The sequence below is a fragment of the Trachinotus anak genome, unplaced genomic scaffold, assembly GCF_046630095.1.
Source record: "Trachinotus anak isolate AG129_WGS33_773 ecotype Australia unplaced genomic scaffold, CSIRO_AGI_Tana_v1 ptg000021l, whole genome shotgun sequence".
Classification (NCBI taxonomy): Eukaryota; Metazoa; Chordata; class Actinopteri; order Carangiformes; family Carangidae; genus Trachinotus; species Trachinotus anak.
The window spans coordinates 13,392,774-13,412,461 of record NW_027273872.1 but is presented as its reverse complement, the minus strand read 5'-3'; the positions used below and the strand labels follow the sequence as shown (position 1 = coordinate 13,412,461).

Here is a 19,688-nt window from a genome sequence, read left to right as displayed (position 1 = left end):
CCTCACTGTTTCTGGAGCTTTTGACTGAAGCACAGCCCTTGACAGAGCTCTGGACTGAAGAGCTCAGACTTTAAGTGAATGAGCCACATGTGACCATGAGGCAACCTTCGGCTCCAACTCAGCCCCCTGCACAAAGACTGTGATTTGGAGCACATAAATCAACTCAAGAATCAACTTTGATGCTTATTATTCTTTCACACTTTGTTTGCATTTAGAAAACCTTGATATTTGTGATTGTTCAGAAAAAGAAAAGTCATCAGAGACACATTTATTCTGTTCTTCTCACTCCTCTGGCTGTGGCTCTCACTTTACTTACATGAATATAAGCTATATTACAACTGTTGTGCAATAATCCTCTACACTGCACTAAACTGTTTTGCACTATTGTTGTTTATTAGTCCTCATTTAAGCACCTTTATTTACACATATTTATACAAAGGTCAACATTTTATCTTGCAGTGTATCTTATTCATCTTATTTTGTCACAGTTGGTTTCTGAGAGGCACCAGACATAATTTCGCTGTTTGACTACAATGACAAATAAAAGCTCTGAGCTCAATGGAGACATCGATCTTTAACACTCACGCCGCACACATATCTAGATTCAGTTTTAAAAAGTAATTCAAACCTAAAACAGCTGATCACTGTAGTTTCCATCAGACAAACAGGAGGAAGTCAAGCATTTGTTTACCAGAAGAAAAATATCAAACATCATCAGACTTGTACTTAAAAAAGACCTAATTCCTTCTGACCTAAATTTTAAAAGACGTCGCCTCTGTGGTGTTTATACACATCATGAAGTGAACTGCCCCAGTGTGACCTATGACCCTTCAAACAGTCCCAGTATTATAAGTAAATGCCCTTTGCAGAGGTTTATGTAGCATGTGATGAACACATGATGTCTGACGGCTTCAGCCCTGCAGACACAAAGCCCCCAACCCCCCCCACCCAAGCCTTCGCCGTCTCTTTCACTTTATTGTACCATAAATATATTTCACCCTCCTCCTCCACCAGCCTCCACTCATCTCCTCACACTGTTTTAAGGGATTTTTACTACAGGGAGTCAATGGCTTTTTTATAAGCCCGCTGGGATCTGAAACAATCCTGGAGGAGTGAGGTTTTTATAGGACCACAGTAAAGTTAACACAGAATCAGCCTTGTCTCACACTCTGTGTCCCACGGCGACTGATGATTTACCGCAGCGGAGGAATCAGCTGCTTCTTTACCCAAACTGAAACACAACAGGAAACAGTGTTTTCAAAATAAAAAGAAACTTTTTTCTGATGTTCAAAACCAGCAGCAGGAGCAGCAGCAACAGTGTGACCTCAGTGTGAAAGACCTCAGTTAACCTTTACATACGACCTCCAGCTCTTCACACGTCTGCTGTCAATCACTGAGTTAGTCTCAGTCTCTACAGGCAGAGCAGCAGCAGCCACTGAAGGCTCCTGTCTGTAATCAACTCTAAACCAGACTTTGATTAATGTTTCTTCCTCCATCCTCATTCCTTCATCCCCACTTCTCCATTCTCTCATCCCTCCTCACTCCTCCACCCTCTCTCTCTTCATCCTCACCCCTCCATCCTCACTTCTCCATTCTCTCCTCCCTCCTCATTCCTCCATCCTCACTCTTCCATCCTCATTCCTCCATCCTCTCTCCTACCTCCTCGCTCCTCCATTCTCACTCCTCCATCCTCTCTCCTCACTCCTCCCTCCTCACTCCTACCTCCTCACTCTTCCATCCTCACTTCTCCATTCTCTCCTCCATCCTCATTCCTCCATCCTCTCTCCTACCTCCTCGCTTCTCCATTCTCACTCCTCCATCCTCTCTCCTCCCTCCTCCATCCTCATTCCTCCAACCTCACTCCTCCATTCTCTCCTCCCTCCTCATTCCTCCATCCTCACTCTTCTATCCTCATTCCTCCATCCCCACTCTTCCCTCCTCACTCCTCCATCCTCTCTCCTCACTCCTCCCTCCTCCATCCTCATTCCTCCATCCTCTCCCCTCCATCCTCTCTCCTCTCTCCCCTCCAACCTCTCTCCTCCATCCTCACTCCTCCAACCTCTCTCCTCCATCCAGACTGATGAGGGTCCACCAGCGTTCACAACAGGGATGTTCTGTTCCCTGACACGTGTCACCAGTTTATTGATTGAAAAACAAAAGTGTCTCCTACACTGCATTCAGAACCTTATCAGCAGGTGACGTTAATGTCGACATCATGCTGACGCCTCTTCCTGTCCACCTGAGCTTCATCAGCGAACACAGAGGTTCAGGTTTTATGAGGTGACTCAAGAGCCGAGGATCAGTATGCGAGGCCACGACTCAGCACGATGGAGTCTAGAGAGAGGACAGTTACGGTCTCCTCAGAGAGAGAACAGGTCGGTGGGAAGATTGATGCTCGACTTCACACATCAACAGAAGTAAAAAGGACAAACCACCTCTGACATCTGTCACTTCACTGGATCTTTGATGGGTCTGAAGTGTCTGAGGAGCAGACACGCTTGTATGTTTACTGACTTATTTCTGCAGGTGTAATGTCAGATTTTAGATTGATAACCTTCGTTCCACTAAGCCTTTTAATTTCTATGAAAATCAACTTGTTGCAGAGAGAAAAAAAAATCATCATCAGTCAAATTTAGTTTTTGTTACTTTACTGGAGCAGTTATAGAAGCAGAGGTGTGCTGCATTCAGGGTCATACTGGTGTAAATTCATCCCAGTATTGTTAGCACTGGTTGGGCTATAATAGATACAGATGTAAATGTACTACACTCAAGGCTCTTAACAATAGAAGCCACATTCACCAATTCATGTAGCCCTTGATACACTGGGGGCAGTTTGAGGTTCAGTACCTTGGGGAGTGTGCAGCCCACAGTTTAGGACTGCATGAGTGTGTACATGTGAACATATGCACCATAAAGGTAGATGGCCATGATTTTTTGATTATAAAGCAGGTCTAGGTTCTATGTTAATACTGTGAAAGCATCAAAGCCTCAGTCCACAGAGAAATGCACACAGCCTGTATTCAGAAACTGAACCTTTAAATGAGCCCTCAGGACCTCTGTAACTTTGTGATGTCACAACAAAGCAGTCACCGCTCTCAGCCATGCCCAAAGCCCCGCCCAGCTGGATCACCACCATCCAACCTTGCAGGATTTGGTTTCTCTGAGTGTTTACCTGAAATCTACTATATTTTTATCGGATCACTCAGAAAGCAGTCAGCCCATCAGAGTCTCTCCTCTGATGGGCTGACTGACCTGTTGTTACTAGAGCTCCAGAGAGAAGCCTGAGAGAGGTTCTTAAAAACCACAAATATATCTTCTTATGAATAACAACATATAAGTGATATCTATAATAACACTGGAGAAGTTAAAATATGGAACTTTAAAATAAATGACAATGTCAAACCTGTGACTTGGTTGTTTTTTGTTAAAGGAATCAAACTAAAACTTGATATTGAAGAAGGAAGAAGTTCTGTCTTTGTTCCATCAACAGGCTCAGATGTCTATAAAACCTCTTCATACTGTATGCCTCCAGAGTCTCTGCAGGAAAGACAGCAGGAAGAAAAGTGAAAGAGAATCTACAGAAGCTCCACTGCAGGTTTGTGGGGAAAGAAAAATTTCTGTTTCTTCAGAGGAGGAGGATGGAAACAACTCCAGAGAGACACACAGACAGACCCAAACCTAACCCTACGTGGTTTTAGTCACAATGTGAGTTAAATCAGTTAATTTAGACTGGACTCGTCACAGACTGAGGTGAAGATGTGTCTGTACATCGTGAAACTGTTTCAACTTTTTAAAGGTGAAAATTATGACAGTAACAACAGGAAACACTGTGTTACACCAGTTTTAGAGTGTTCATGCCACTATAACCAGTGTTGGGGCTGTGTATGGATAGAGCGAGGAGACAAAAGTCTCTTGTGCGTAGTAAATGTCACTGTTTATATGTACTGGTGGAGGAAGCTTTCAGATCCTTTACTTTAGATCTAATACTTATTCTACAGTTTAGAAATACTGTATTATATATATTGTATTTATATATTCAAAGTAAAAGTCCCACACAGAGAGCAGCAGGATGATGTATGTTTGTAGTCCAACTATGAAGTCATCGTCAACTGGTTCCCTCCACAAACAGCCAATGGGATTTCTCCATTGTCTTCTGGATTATTAAAGTGCCTGGTTTTTATGACTCATTCCTGCTGAAAATATATATTCGGGAAAATTATTGTTATTATTTAATCATTTTAATAAAAACAAAATGAAAAGGACTTGGAGCAGGCTAATGTCCCTGTGACTCATAACTCTATTAAAACTTTCCAATGACAAAAAGTTTGTCTTTTTAAACTTTATTCCTTTCCGCTTTCCTTCTGTCTCTTGTATCTCTTCTCCTCCCTCTCTCCATCCTAGCTTCCCTCCTTCCTTCATCCATCCCTTTTTGACTGCTCCTCTCCCTCCTCCCCTCCCCTCCTTCCATCCTTCTATCTCCCCATCACCTTCTCTAATTTCCTCCTCTACTCCTTTCTTCACCTCCTCCATCCCTGTGTTACCATGGGAACAGGGCCAAAGGGGTGGGGCAACAGTTTATTAACTAAAATGATGTCACCTTGAGCTGAATACTCACCCTTGAAGAGTGTGTGTGTGTGTGTGTGTGTGTGTGTGTATAATATGTGTGAATGGCCCTCTCACTTTTTTGTTAAGGAGATGAGAAGGCAAGAGGGTGTGTGTGTGTGTGTGTGTGTGTGTGTGTGTGTGTGTGTGCGTGTGTGCGTGTGTGCGTGCTAAACAGCTCCCCGGGCATCCGTCAGCCTGTCATGGCTAATTCATGAGGCCCTGAACCACGCTGAGTGAGCTAAGTAGACACACACACTGCACACACACACACACACTGCACACACACACACACACACACTGCACACACACACACATTCCTGATTGTTGCAGCTGATAAATGACACATACACACACACCAGGTAAAACATTAAGAGTCTGTGTGTCTTAATGTGTGTGTGTGTGTGTGTGTGTGTGTGTGAGCTTTAATTATGATAAACAGCAGTGTTTCACCGTTAAAGGAGGAGGAGCTGTTGATTTAAATCAGAGGATCAGTGAAGAGAAACTTTGAGTTGCATAGTTTCATCTGATTGGTCCGTCTTGTTATGACCTGTGGTGACTGTTGAAGGCAGGTTGCCAGCGGTTACTTAGGTTTATATAATAAGGCTTCATCCACACTAATGTTTTACTTTAAATACGCATCACTACATTTACACCTGGCATCAGGTCAGTGCTCTGTGTACGTGAAGATCATGTGATATGTGTTTTCAGGTATGTTAGTGTGGATGGAGATTATTTCTGATATGGAGCCACCTTCATCTTGACATCTGGCTACGTGGATGAAGATGAAGACATGAGGTGAGTATGAGCTTGAATCCTGGATTAAATACTGAACTCCTTTAAAACTGTCAGAATCAAAAGACAGAAAAAGATCAAAATCCTGGCTAAAATCTGAGCCACATTAGTCACAATCCATCTGGACCTCTGACCGGTGGGTGGGAATTCAGGTGTGTTATGTGTTCTGTGTTCTGGAGACACTGAAGGTTTAATATAACTGTGCAGTCATACTCTCCAATGCCTTGAAATGCCTGGAAACACCTGGAAACACACAATGAGGTGTATAATCACTGGTGTGATCTTTAAGGCAGCTGGTTACACTGCAGTGACTCAGCTCAGACTCAACACTGGCTGCAATTCACCCTGAACTGAGCCTCCTAGTAACATCATGGTGCCACCCACTGCAAGACTGTGAACTCATGCAGCAGCAGGACCTGGAGCCACTGAGGAACGTTGATATGTGGGAGTGACAACCTAGGACAACCAGCAGTGTTTCTTTCCCTGGTGACACAGAAGCACAAAGTTGTTTCCTGCTCCGAGTCAACTACGTAAAGGAGGAAAAACTGATCAACAGCTTCTCAATTCAAGAAGATGTATTCTTTTTACAAACTACCAGGACTTGTCGCTCGGTAACGGAACCTGTTTGCTGCTCACCTGAACAGTCACAACAGGAGTAAATACCTGTCCAACCAGAGCTGGGTATGTAATTTACATATTTAACACTCAACACACCTGCAGGCTTCAGGCTCGTGAGAGACGAGAGGCTGACACTGACTCGTGGTGCTCCACACAAACATGACCTGCATCCAAACATTCATATTCACATCTGGAACATCTGTAAAACTGTTGCAGGGCACCTCCAATTACAAACTGGGTCATTATCACTAAAACCCTCATAGTAGTTATGAGGGTTTTATGTTCAGTCAGTGGGCCAAGAGGGAGGGGGGGGGGGGGGGGTCTTTCACTGGACTGAACAGGTGGCGTGTTGTCTTGGTATTTCTTGTCTGGATATTTATCTTTAGTGAGCAAAAGGTAAAATTATTTCATCAGTAAAGTTCATGTTCATTTGCACACAGACGCTGAGAGGAAAATAACCATGATGATTCGCTTCATGCTGTTATTAATACAGACTTTTACAGCGAAACAGGAGTTTTCTGTACTGAAACCACACACACACACACACACACACACACACACACACGGTTGTTCCACAGAGACTGACTCAGGTTGTTGGCAAAGTGTTAAATAAACCAAGAGCTGGTTTCTACCCAGACACAAAGACACACTAACGCACAAACACATACACATATTCAGTCATACACACTTTAACACACACACACACACACACACACAAGTGAACAGACCTGACTCTCTCTTTTGGGTCTCCGAAGGACTCTCGGAGTCGGGAGAAGTCGGGGTAGAAGTGGACGGACGGAGAAATGACCTCCAATAAACCCGACTGGATCTCCACTGGAAAACTGAAGCAAACACAAGAGTTCAGTCAGTGTCGACTGTTGTGTTGTTGTGAGTCTTTTGTCATGTGTCATCTGTTGGAATAATGTGATCATAAACTTCACCAATATTACCATGAGCAGATTTTCACAAGGGCAAGAGTGAAAAAAGGAAATGAGAGAGGAGGAGGTAGAGAAGGGAAGGAGACAACATAAGGGAGGAGAAAAGGAAGGAAGGAAGACATCAAGGCAGGTTAGGAGAAGAAGGAGGGAGGAAAGGAAGGAAAGAACAGGTAGGGGGAAAAGAAGGGTAAAGAGAAGACAGGAGGAAGTGGAAAAGAAAAAGCTAAATAAAAGAAAAGGGAAGGTGTGGGTGAAGAGAAGGAGGAAATAAAGGACATGAGAATGAATGAAAGAAAAGAATGAGGTATAAATGAAATGAGGATAAAAAGAGAGAAGGACATAGGAAAGGAAAGGAGAATTAGAGGAAAAGGAATTAGGTAAGAAAGGAAGGGAAGGGATGAAGGGAAGAAAAGGAAGAGGGAGAGAAGAAAAACAAGGAAGTGGGAAAGGAGAATGATGAGAGGGAAAGGCTGAGGCAAGGAAAAGATGACAGGGTGATAGAGAAAAGAAGGTGGGTGATAGGAAGGAAAAAGGGAAGCAAAGTAAGAAGGAAGGTAGGAAAGGAAAGATGGCGAAGGGAAAGAAAAGAAGAAAGGAAAGAAAAGGAGGAAGTAAGAGATGGGAAGGAGGACGAGGAGCAAAAAGAAGAAATCAAGGATAAAAAGGAGAGGAGCTAAAAGAAGAAAGGAAGGACAAATAAGTGAAGGAAAAGAAGGATGGAGGATGGAGGAGGTGAAAAAGAAAAGAGGATAAAGAAAAGACAAAAAAAGAAGAGGGTAAAAACAGAGGTTGAAAAAATAAGTAATAAAAATAATGCACAGAAGGAAACAAGTAGGAAGAAAGATAGAAGGGATGGTAGGAAAGGACAAGAGGAAGTAAGGAGTGGTGAGTAAGGAAGGAGAGGAGAATGAAGACAAGGAAATGAGGAGGTAGGGAAGAATGGAGGAGGAAGTGAAGTTAAGAGGAAGGTTCCTGCTGCTGACACAGTTCATCCTGCAGGCTGTGTGTGTGTGTGCGTGTGTGTGTGTGTGAGAGAGAGAGAGATTAATTAATCATGAATTAACATGCTGCACTTTGACTACATGCGGTGAACAATGACACACACACACACACACACACACACAGCTGTTCACACACTGCAGTGATGTGCTGTGTACGAGCCAACAACAAACACACACTCTCTCTCACACACATATACATGCATACACACACAGAGGGAGAGGAGTTGAAGAACCCCCCCTCTTGTGTCTGTTGCCATAGAAACGGTATCCCATCATGTAGATGGACTTACAGGCGCTTCAGGTTGTCTGCTACACTGCTGGCGTACTGCTGGTCAGCCTGAGAACACACACACATACACACACAGACACACAGAGAGAGAGAGAGAAATTGTTTTAGTTTTTTTATTATTTAGTCTAACAAGATGAACACTATGGTGGCCTCTGAGGACAAAACACATACAAGAGTGAAAGCATAAACATTAAGGGAAATGCGCACCCACCCACCCACACACACGCACACACTTGTTCCCATTCGAACATCAACAACAACTTGAGCAATCGATGACATCAGAGTTCAGCCTCCCGCTCAGCCAATCGGAGCGCAGATGGGCTCCCTATGGGACCCAGTCATCTGGCTCTGGAGGTCGCCGTGGGGTCACACATGCTTTGGTTGGTCTCTGAGGAGAGTTTGTGGTTTGTTTTGGCGAACTGGAGGTGCCGGCTGGCTGGAGCTTAGCGAAGAGCTCAGTGCTAATGAGGAGCAGACACAGTGTAGAGCTGCTCTCCTCTGAGCTCCTCAGATACAAACACTCACGGCTCCTGTGACAGTGACACACCTTTAATACCTGACACACACTGGTCTCTGCTCCACACTGATGTCAGGCTGTTTGGGTGAAATTTTGACTGAATTGAAACCTCCAAAAAATCCACAAGGATTTTCAAATCCTCCACCACCAGAGCCAGTCTGTCGTTCTGACTGCAGGTCATGTGATGAACTGGGACCCTTACACATCCACAACCATTCAATCCAATAACAATAAAAAATGTCATGCTGTTTCTTTTAAATAGGACTCTTGTAACGTGATGTAACTGAGCTCAACTGAGGATCAACTGTTTTTTTTTTTGGTTTTTTTTTGTATTTAGTGGGTTGGTTATTTTTCCAAGTGCAGTGTTCCTCATTATAAGACCAGTCTACCACTGTGACTCACACTCGTTATATTTCTTAATCACATTTAAATGAGTCCTGGTTACAATAGGTTAAATACCACAGCTAATACTTTCTGTCGAGGCTTGTTTAATGTTTATTTTAGTGTGCAGTGACTTAAACCTGTAATCATTTTTTTTATTGACCTCTTCAATTTACTTCATCCAAAGTACTGTAAAGAGAAAAAATCTGAATCAGACCAGTTTTTGCTGTGACCCCCCCCTTTGAACCAGCTCCAGTTGTCCTCACACACCTGCTCACAGTTCCTCAGGTTCTTGTCAGGTAGGTTGGAGAACATGCCTCAGTTCTTGTCTCTTCATGTGATCCCAGACGGACTCCATGAGGCTGAGTTTGATGGAAAGTCCCTCTCCCTCTCTCTTAGTGTGTTGGGTCTCATCCAGCTCCACTATGTTCACCAGCTGCTCCGACTGTGTCTGTCTGCTGCTCAGCAGGTGGAGGACTTTTTTTTTTTTTTTTGCCAATTTAACAAATTCTGAAGCAAAGATCTGAACCAAACCACAGAGATTCAGTTAGAAGCTACAACGTTGCTGTAAACTGTGAAACTGATGTATCATGTTTTACGTTTGGTTCAAAGATATAAAACTGTTTCACATCTCCTGTTTTCCAGGTAACTGTCTTTGTTCTTTCTCACAAACAAACAAAACTGACATCAGACCTGTTCATGTGTGTTGTGGCTCTGCAGGAGCCTCTGAGGATTTGTGTTCATGTGCCGTGTTCTGTCACGTGTTCCTCTGTAAGACACGCTTCGGTCATGTAATATTCATGTTACACATCTCCCCACTTTAAGAGCTTTAAGTGCTTTCAATGCTCATTGTTCATCTGCAAAAACAAACCCTGCTGAGATGAGTTTACTCTTCGTCTCTGGGCATCAAACCTGGGCCCACAACCTGTCTCCAGTCGCACTAGCAGAGGAGCTGCCTCAGTCTGAATCCATCAGCCAGCAAATATAACTGGAGAGGAAATTGAAAACTGTGTGTGAGAGATAAAAACAAAAACCCTGAGGGAATTTTAAATATCATATCAGCCTGGAGAAAAAAAAGAGAAGATATCAATATGACAAATGGAGACAAAAAAGAAAACAAACTGAGTGAGCAGCAGAACAGAAACACTGAGTCTGAACTGTGTCAAATCGCTGTGACAGGAACACTGCTGGACTCTAGACCTCCAGTCTGTGGACTTATGGTTGTGGGTTCAGTCCCACAGGGAGAGTCTGGTTTGATGTCTTACACAGCAGCTCTGAAGCTTCACCCACACTGATATGTTTTAGTTTGAGATGTCCATGGTTGTGATTTAGTCCGGATGGACAGAAACGATGACGGACGGCCACGTTCGCGTCCTGATTGTCTCTTCAGAGTCACAATATGTGGTTAATAAAGCTGCTGGTGCCACTGTATTTGCTTTGTGACGTCCCCCCAAGGCTTAAAGTGATGTATAATTGAGGGCGTGGCCTCTTTGAGTGACAGGTGGGTGTCCCGGCTCCACACACGCCCCACCTCTTTGACCATTTTTGGATTAGCTGGGAGTTAGGGGCGGAGTCATCCAGCTTTATTAACAGTCTGTGGTGAGTATTTTATTGGTGCCTGATTCACACATCGACATCACACTGTAGGTTTTTAAGAACTGCAGTGGGTCAGTGTTCAGTATCAGGTTCCTCAGGTGTTTTCACAAACTGAGACACTTTGGATATGTCATTAAAAAAAGGCAAAAGTGGGACAGACGTGTGATTTCATGGTCTGTCTGCTCGGTGAGTGATTGTATAAGTGATTGTGTGAGACATAGTAATAGAAGAAGAGGAGCTGAGGTCAGTGAAAACCCAAAACAACGTCTTTTCCTGTTTCTACTTTCCCAGTTTTATTTCTAACCACTGACTCCAGCTCCATCTCCCTGAATACCAATCAGTTCCCACACGTCTCTGTTTGTCCAACAAAGTTCAGTCATTTCCCAAAACGGCTTTAGTCAAACAAACAGGAGGAAACAGAGCATTTGTTGGAGACTATTTTAGAATAAACTACAGTGCGTGTTCATGGTAACGAAGGAACAGGTCTCCCAGTACGACAGAGTGACTCACTGTGTTTTAATAGTTTGCGGAGCTCAGAGGAAAGACACAAGTCTTTTTAAAAACAACTTATAAGTATATTTGTGAGGTGTTTTTACCGATTTAAATATTCAGCAGGAAGCACTGAGCAGTTCTGTGAGTTCACACATCAGCTCAAAGTTCAGCTCACACAGATTAAAATGAACTAGTTCAGGTTCATTTCTTCAGTTTTTTGATGAGCTGCTCTGAACTATTCTGAGCCTTCCTACATCCATCTCCTCTCCCATCATCACGTGACTGTTTACTACTGTAGAGTCACGGATTTCTTTAAAAAGCCAATAAAAGTATCTGTTTTAACACATAAACATTGTGTCATGAAGCAGGACGATTCAAAACATTTCAGTTTGCAAATGTAATTCAGCACTATATTGAGCAGTAAAGATAAACTATAGATGTAATGGAGATTTTATTTAACCTGCACGAACCAAATGATGCAGCAACTCAAAAACATAAAGTAGATTACAGGCTGGTCCAGGCTGCACCACTGGCTTCATCACAGTCACCAGCTGAAAGATGATGAAATCCTTGGGCGCCGCTGTAAAACACAGGGGCTGGTCGCACAAAACACCTTAAGGATAACACTTAAGGTTTAATTTCTCCTTAGCTGAGAGAGTTACTCCAGAGTGTTGCACAGCATCGCTTAAAATGTTTCATTAGTTAAGGGAAAAAGTTGAGGCATTTACAGCAGAGAAAGATTTCACAGTCGCTGGAGTGTGAACGTGAAACTGTTGTGTTCAAGATTTCCATCTTCAGTGCGAAATAAAGGGTCAGAGTTTGAATATCAGACGAGATGCTGCAGCGCTGTTATCACAATATGAGAAAGCAGCTGTGACACAGTGTGACCTTCATCGCTGTCACTGCCAACACACACACACACGCTAATCTGATCTAAATGCGCATACACTCTATACTCGTGATCTCACATCCTAAATGTTTCAACGCACAGACACACACGTCATCGCGGTTTCACCTCCCTGCAGAATCAATGATATTACGACTGTGTGTGTGTGAGTGTGTGTCAGTGTGTGCTGGGGTCCATTAGCTAAACCACTGACCTTTGGAAAGCACACACGTCAACGCACGCTAACAAAGATGCACAAACTGACCTCAGCGATGAGGACGACGATGACGCAGTCGTCCTTCTCAGCGGCACTGAGCTCTGACATGAGAGAGCTGAGCGTGTCGGTCAGGTAGGAGTGGACCTCCCTCTTCACACTGGGGACCCCCATTACTATAGAGACTGCACACACACACACACACACAAACACACAGAAATACAGAGAACAAAAACGAGATTTAAAATTGAGCGCTCCTTTAACAGTCCAGGTGGAAGAGAAGCCGCAGAGACAACAGACAGAGAAGAAGAGTGTCAGTACCCAGAGTCAGAAAACAACAGATGAACACTGTTTACATTCAGAGGAACTCGACAGGAGGCAAATATCCACACAGATCAACCACATAAAGGTCAAATGTCAGAGCAGCCTGATTACACACTGATTGTGTGTGGATGTGGACCAGTCTACAAGTTTCTGGAGACAGTACAGGAAGTCTGGGAGTCTTAAATGTTCCCAAAAAGGCCTTGAAGTGTTAGCTATTTGCAGCGAATACACAGAGCCGATGGTTAATTAAAGGAATCTGGGAGTGTGCAGTGTTTCCAGTGCGTATACACAGCCAGTGGGTGAGTTCAAAGGACCACGGAGTTAGAAATGTTCAGCAAATCCTCAAAGTCAGTAGGTGCATCAAGGCATCAGTGCATCATGGGCACTCTATGGGAGAAAGTGACACATTTCCAGAAAATAGACAGAGCCGCTGGGTAAATGCCACTGGGTATAGGGTATATGGATTCTCAGGAAATACACTTTGAATTTGGTGATATTCAGCTTTTATTTTTGTGTGTGTTAAGCTAACATCAGTTAAACTCAATGCTTCCTGCACGGATGTTTCAAATTAAAAGCCTTCCAGTAGCTCTAATCCTTAAACTTCCTGGTAGGTGGTGTTTGTTAATGCTCTTTTATTTCACACTTTACAATGAATCCACTTCTATAAACTGAACCAAACTGGACCAGGATAAATGAGGCTGAACCAGGCTACGGGTATAAAAACAAGTCAGACGTCAAAGTGGGCTGATAAAAAAGGATTATAAATACACAAACACAAATACAAACACACACACACACACACACACACACACACACACCCACCCACACACACACACACATACACACATAGACAAATACACACACCCTGGGGCCTTATATCTGTAAATTTACGAGCGTCTCTGTCTCGCTTAACTTGTTTTTCTCTCCTCGATGCTCTTTGTGCTGAGCCTGTTTTGTTTTAAAGGTTTTACATATAAATCAGATTTGTCACAAGAACACATACACACACACACAAACACACACAAATAAATATATATACATACTCTTGCTGTGTGTCTCTTCTTGGTTATTATGTCTGTCCTTTGTTGCACCATAAAATACTTTCTGTCCACCGACTAACCTGTTTTACTCAAAGTGCATCATAAATACATTTGACTGCACACACACACACACACCCACGCACACATGGACACACACACACACACACACACACACACACACACACACACGGACACACACAGACACACACAGACGCACGCTTATATATATATATATAATAGCGTTTGTTCTCCCTGGTTTTATCTGTGTTTATTCCCTCTGTGAAACGCAGGCTCGTCTATGGAGTTGGAATTTCATGCCAAAACTTAATGAACAAATAAACCATGTTTTACAAAAGCCCCATGATTCACTAACAAACACTGTGTGGTGTAAACACAATTAAGAAACTAATGCATTTTGTTTTGAAAATACAAAATATACTTCAAACAAACACACATTGTATTTCTAACACATCTTGCTTCAGAAACAAACACATCAGGTCTTACAAGTTGTGAAAAAATATGTCATACAAGGACAAAAAAACACACAGTTTTTCTACTCTGTTCTGAGGATTTTCAGACAAATGAGCAATTCAGCCTCCACATCAGCAGGTGGCGCTGTGTGTAGACGTAAACACACCGGGAGGTTGAGCTCAACAGCACAGAGCCGATTAAACAGCCACCATTGGCAGCCGCTCATTTTGCTTGAGTTAGCTTAGTCTACGATAGCGAGACAGAACGCTGTCACCGTCTTTTCCATAGCGCCACCTACTGTTGTGGAGGGAGAAATCATCTGGAAAACATGGTTTGTTCATTAAGTTTTGGCATGAAATTAGCTCCACAGAAATGATTTACTAAGCAGAAAAAAAATATTTATAAATAAAGTAAACCTGACATACTATTAATCTTATTCTAATAGAACAACATCCAGAACTTTGATTCACCTCCGGTGCGTCCCTGGCCCAGGTGCACGGCGGGCTGCAGACTGTCCTCTCTGTTCAGCAGGTGAGGAAGATGATGGAAGATGGAGGGAAGCTGCAGGACGTTTTTGCTGCTGCTCACGTTCCACAACTTCAGCCTTGTCTCCTCTGAAAACAGAAAGCAGATTAGACCAGGTCAAATCAGGTTAACCTATGTCAGACCTGGTTATATTAGATTACACTATGTGAGACCAAGGGAGAACTGGTCACACCAGGTGAAACCAGGTTAGTTCAGTATGGACCTCTTTATGCTTTACTGGACCAGTTAAAACCAAGTTAAACCATGTGAGACCAGATTGTAGATCAGGTTAGACCATAGCAGACCTAATTAAACAAGAGAGCCACTTAGACCGGGTTAAACCAGGTCAGATCAGGTTAGACTAGATCAGGTTGGCGCAGATTAAAGTATACTGGGTTAAATTAAATTTTATCTCCTCTGAACACACCATGAGCAGGTTAGACCAGATTAGACCAAATTGGACCAAGTTGAATTGAATTGAGTCTAGACTTTTTTACTGGACTGGACTAGACCAGACTTCATGACATTGCTTTGGACCAAACTAATGATCCCATGAAGGAAAAGAGGTCAGACCTGAGAGGCTGCTCCAGGTGCGGTTGATGTCTCTCAGCGCCTGCTTCTCAGCGATGGCCCTCTTGATCTCCTCCAGGACCAGGTTCAGCTCTTTGGAGCGCCGCAGGTTCTCCTGCTCGGCTGAGTGGAGGCGCTCCCTCAACGCCAGAAACTCCCTCTGGTAGATATCCACCACATCTCCTACAGAGGAGGAGGAGGCGAGGAGGTTACTAATATTCATTGATGACTCAGGTGATCGAGCTTCATGCAAGAATAAGGTCTACGAACAGAGGAAGTGACAGGTACGAGCGAAGAGAATTTGTGGCCTTCATCAAATCTTTCCTCTGAGGTAGAAACTCAACTACAACTAAATACCAAATAAATACTGAAATAAAGTCACACGAATAGAAAGGAAATAGTTTAAAATGTGTAAAAATAAATGTATATACAAATAAAAAAGAGAATCAAACACAACATCAAATGCCCTTAAGAGAACCTGATTATTACACTGTTACACACTTCAAACAAGACACACACATTTTAAATTGTACGAAAACAATGATGGAGATGTAATGATAGATTTATGGTTCTGTTCAGACACTCAGAGGACCTGGTTCAGGTTCAAGATCCTAGTCTGGTTTGACTGCTGACTGGTCTTTCACTAACCTGATCTCTAGATGTGAACCTGGTCTAAGGAAGTGAACCTGGTCTCAGGAAGTGAACCTGGTCTCAGGAAGTGAACCTGGACTCCGGAAGTGAACCTGGACTCAGGATGTGAACCTGGTCTAAGGAAGTGAACCTGGTCTCAGGAAGTGAACCTGGTCTCAGGAAGTGAACCTGGTCTTAGGATGTGAACCTGGACTCAGGAAGTGAACCTGGACTCAGGAAGTGAACCTGGTCTCCAGCTGCATGTTATGACATTTTTGAAACACCCAAACTCTAACTGATTCCAATCCAATAGAAAATGTTGCTTCGTGAACACATTGGTTACTGTTGCTATGTGTTTTCATGTTTCCTGTGTGTCTGTATTAACACTGACATCACTGCTCTGATTCACTGAAGCTTTATTATCATGTGCTGATTAACATTAGACATGTGTGAGACAGGACGACTGAAATTCAACATTTGATTGTTGCTTTTTCATTTCACTTCCACAATGGGTGTTCATGCTGTGTGACAGAGGGACAGATTTAGGCTTCAGGGATTAACTAAAGGCAGAGACAGTAAGAGTAGGCTCTGTGGGACTGTACCAGCTTGTCATCATTAACAGGTGGAGAAAAAAAAGACATAATCTGAGTGAAAACATGGAAATAAAAAGCTAAATCCTTCGTCTGCTAGGGCAAACACCATCCACCCGTCCATCATCCCTCCATCATCCCTCACCGAGTTAACGTTATGTGGAGGTAAATCTGCAGTAATCCCTCTGAGACACGCAGCCGTCTCCATTCACTTTATTCACTTTACTCAGTCCACTGACTGAAACACAGCGTCTGTCAAATCACAGATCATCATAAAAACAGATCAGACATTTTTCTGCAGCTTCATTTGTCAGAGCAGAGTTTTTTTGTTCTGTCACTGTAAATTCTCAAATGTATTTATTTATTTATTTGAGAGATAACCAAGCTTTTATTTTGAAACCAGTCCTCTAACCACTCCTCCAACAGGTCCTCCAACCAGTCCTCTAACCTGAACTCCAACCAAATCTTTAAGATGAAATTACAGAAAAGACATGAAATATATATTTAATATCATTTAGTTTAAAACACACAAGTTCAGACATTGCATATTGAAGCAATTTAATTCCTGTCTTTTACCCTTTTTTCATGTGCTTGTTTGCACCCTCTTAACTTCAACTTCCATGGTTTTAATTTTCACTTTTCATTCATTCTTTCCAGTCAAACACAAATAAACTTGATTTCTGTAATTTACTTACAAGGAGCAGAAATCCCTAAAGTTTTAAGTAAATATATATTTTATCATTTCTACATGGGTGGCATGGTGGTGCAGTGGTTAGATGTTAGCACTGTCGCCTCACAGCGAGAAGGCTTCTGGGTTCGAAACTCGGGCTTTCTGCGTGGAGTCTGCATATTCTCCCTGTCTGTGTGGGGTACTGCGGGTACTCAGCTTCCTTCCACAGTCCAAAGACATGCACATTAGGTTGATTAGTGACTCTAAATTACCCATAGGTGTGTGATTGTGTGTGAGTGTGTGCCTGTCCAGGGTGTACCCCGCCCTCGCCCAATGTCACCTGGGATTGCCTCCAGACACCCCCCCCCCTCCGCAATCGGGTTTGGATAAGCGGTATAGAAAATGGATGGATAATTTCTACACAAAATGTCTGTTAGTAATACAAACACTACAAGCAAAATAAGAGGTTTTAATACTGGTTTCACTTTCTATAATTATTCTTTCCCATGCCTTTTACATTGGGTAAAACCACATGGTTTTCCCTACATATTATAACATCTTCCATATTTTGTAACTGATCTCTATCTCTGATCTCTCTAATATTTTTCCTGGACAGTTAAACAAGAACACCAGAGTGAAGCTGCTGTGTCGCTCAGCTCAACTTTAATAGATGGAAAAGTAAAACACACAGAAACACTCTCATTGTGCTGTAATTATTCCTCCAAACCCTCATTAATGGAGTACAATAGTCACATCTGTTTGGCTGATAAGTGATGTGCACTGCTGAGCACACACACACACACAGAACGCTGATGAGTTTTTAATGATGCTCCTGCCCAGTTATTTATCTGCTCTAATGAAATAATCTCCTTCCTGCAGCAGTCAGTCTGTTAAACACTGAACTCTGCAGACTGAGACTCATGATGTGGCTGTAATGAGCGATGCAGCCTGTAGGGGGCAGACTGTCACTAACAGACTGTGTTTTCAGTTTTCAGTTACACTAACCATAACCTTAACCTGACCCTAACCTTAAACCTTTAACATTGTGGGGACCTGGTTTTGTCCCCAAAAGGAAGTCGAGTCCCCACAATGTGAGTAAAATACACACACACACACACACACACACACACACACACACACAAACACACAGGAGAGCCTGGCTCAGATCAATAGCTGAATGTAGAAGGATAAACAGCACTAATTCAGTGTAATCCTGCATTGTAATACCACAACACACACACACACACACACACACACACACACACACACACATTTCTGACACACAAAGCAGAGTTGAGGGGGTGGTCAGATTGAGTCATACAGTAGTGATATGTCTGAGTGTGTGTCTGCTACTATAATTATAACAATTATGTACTGTAACAGCCACCAGTCACAGGGTGGAGACCACCAGGTAATGAGATTACCCAGAATCTCCACACACACACACAGAGGATGACTCAGTTAATGGTCCTCTGGGTTTTCTGCTGACAGGAAGGTGGTGGTTTTGGGTGTAAATGAGTCCTGTTGACCCTCACTGATCAATAACTCTCAATCATCAGTCTGATATTGATCATATCCACATGAATGAAGAGATTTATAGAATTCTAAATTTGTATTTTAATTATGCGTTAATTAACTCCTCTGTGTTGTTTATTTTTTCATGTGGCTCCATGATGAAATCATTATCATTTAATCATAATAAGAATCACACAGTATTTAAACCTGATGATACTGTTACACTTCTATTATCTATTCAATAAGATTTCATTACATTACAAACCTCAGAAAATGTATTAAAAATGAATCAAAATTTCATGAGAAACTTGAAGCAAAAATCAGAAAACATCAGAATCACTGATATTTAGACCAGAGAGTGAGGTGATGTCTGACATCTGCTTGACATAAATGAGCTTGAGACTGAAGAGGAAAACACACAGGGACTGTTGTTATGTGCAGTTCAATGTAAAAACGGAGGAGGAGGTGAAATGGAAACAGCTTTTTTAATAATATTGTAAACGAAGTCATGAGATGCTGAGTTACCTTTTCTATGTATCTGATCATGTTCTTCAATATAATCATATAATAGGAACTGATGAGAACATTTCAGTGGATTCTCAGCCTCTGGGTTTGGATGTTGGGAGGATCTGAACTGTCCTGCTGATAACACACGTCTGTGAGAGCTGCTTCAGTTGTGGCTGAAATGATTGTTTCTGATTAAGTGTTTTGATGTTTGCAGGTCGCTCTCTGCTTTACCAGCCTCTGTGACTTCATTCAGTCTCTCATTCATTATTTCTGAGAAAATGAAGCACCACCACAGCGGCTGCTACAAGAAACTGAAAACTCTGAGATTGTAAGTCAAACATTGAGCTCAGAAGAAACTACATCTCCCACCAAAAAAAACTACAAATGCGGCAGCAGATGCTCGACAGTCCTGCCGTGAACTAACCACAGACACTTGAATGTCCCACTGTTATTAAGGACACATGAACTAACCACAGACACTCGACTCACTCATGGACTCGCCTTTTGTTGAGCTGTG

General features: G+C 42.6%; 1 protein-coding gene across 2 annotated transcripts in view; it reads right to left on the bottom strand.

Annotated features, from left to right (window-relative positions):
* Window positions 1–19,688, bottom strand: part of mgat4b (alpha-1,3-mannosyl-glycoprotein 4-beta-N-acetylglucosaminyltransferase B) — an 87,957-nt gene that overhangs the window by 27,107 nt on the left and 41,162 nt on the right. For both annotated transcript variants that reach the window (XR_011684510.1, XM_071457892.1), the window contains exons 2-6: window positions 15,263–15,442; window positions 14,635–14,778; window positions 12,381–12,514; window positions 8,245–8,291; window positions 6,744–6,857 (exon numbers count right to left, since the gene is read on the bottom strand). Coding sequence is in view for 1 of the 2 variants with exons in the window: in XM_071457892.1 (XP_071313993.1) it covers window positions 6,744–6,857; window positions 8,245–8,291; window positions 12,381–12,514; window positions 14,635–14,778; window positions 15,263–15,442 (619 nt within the window). In the remaining variant the exon portion in view is untranslated. The remainder of the gene's footprint in view (window positions 1–6,743; window positions 6,858–8,244; window positions 8,292–12,380; window positions 12,515–14,634; window positions 14,779–15,262; window positions 15,443–19,688) is intronic.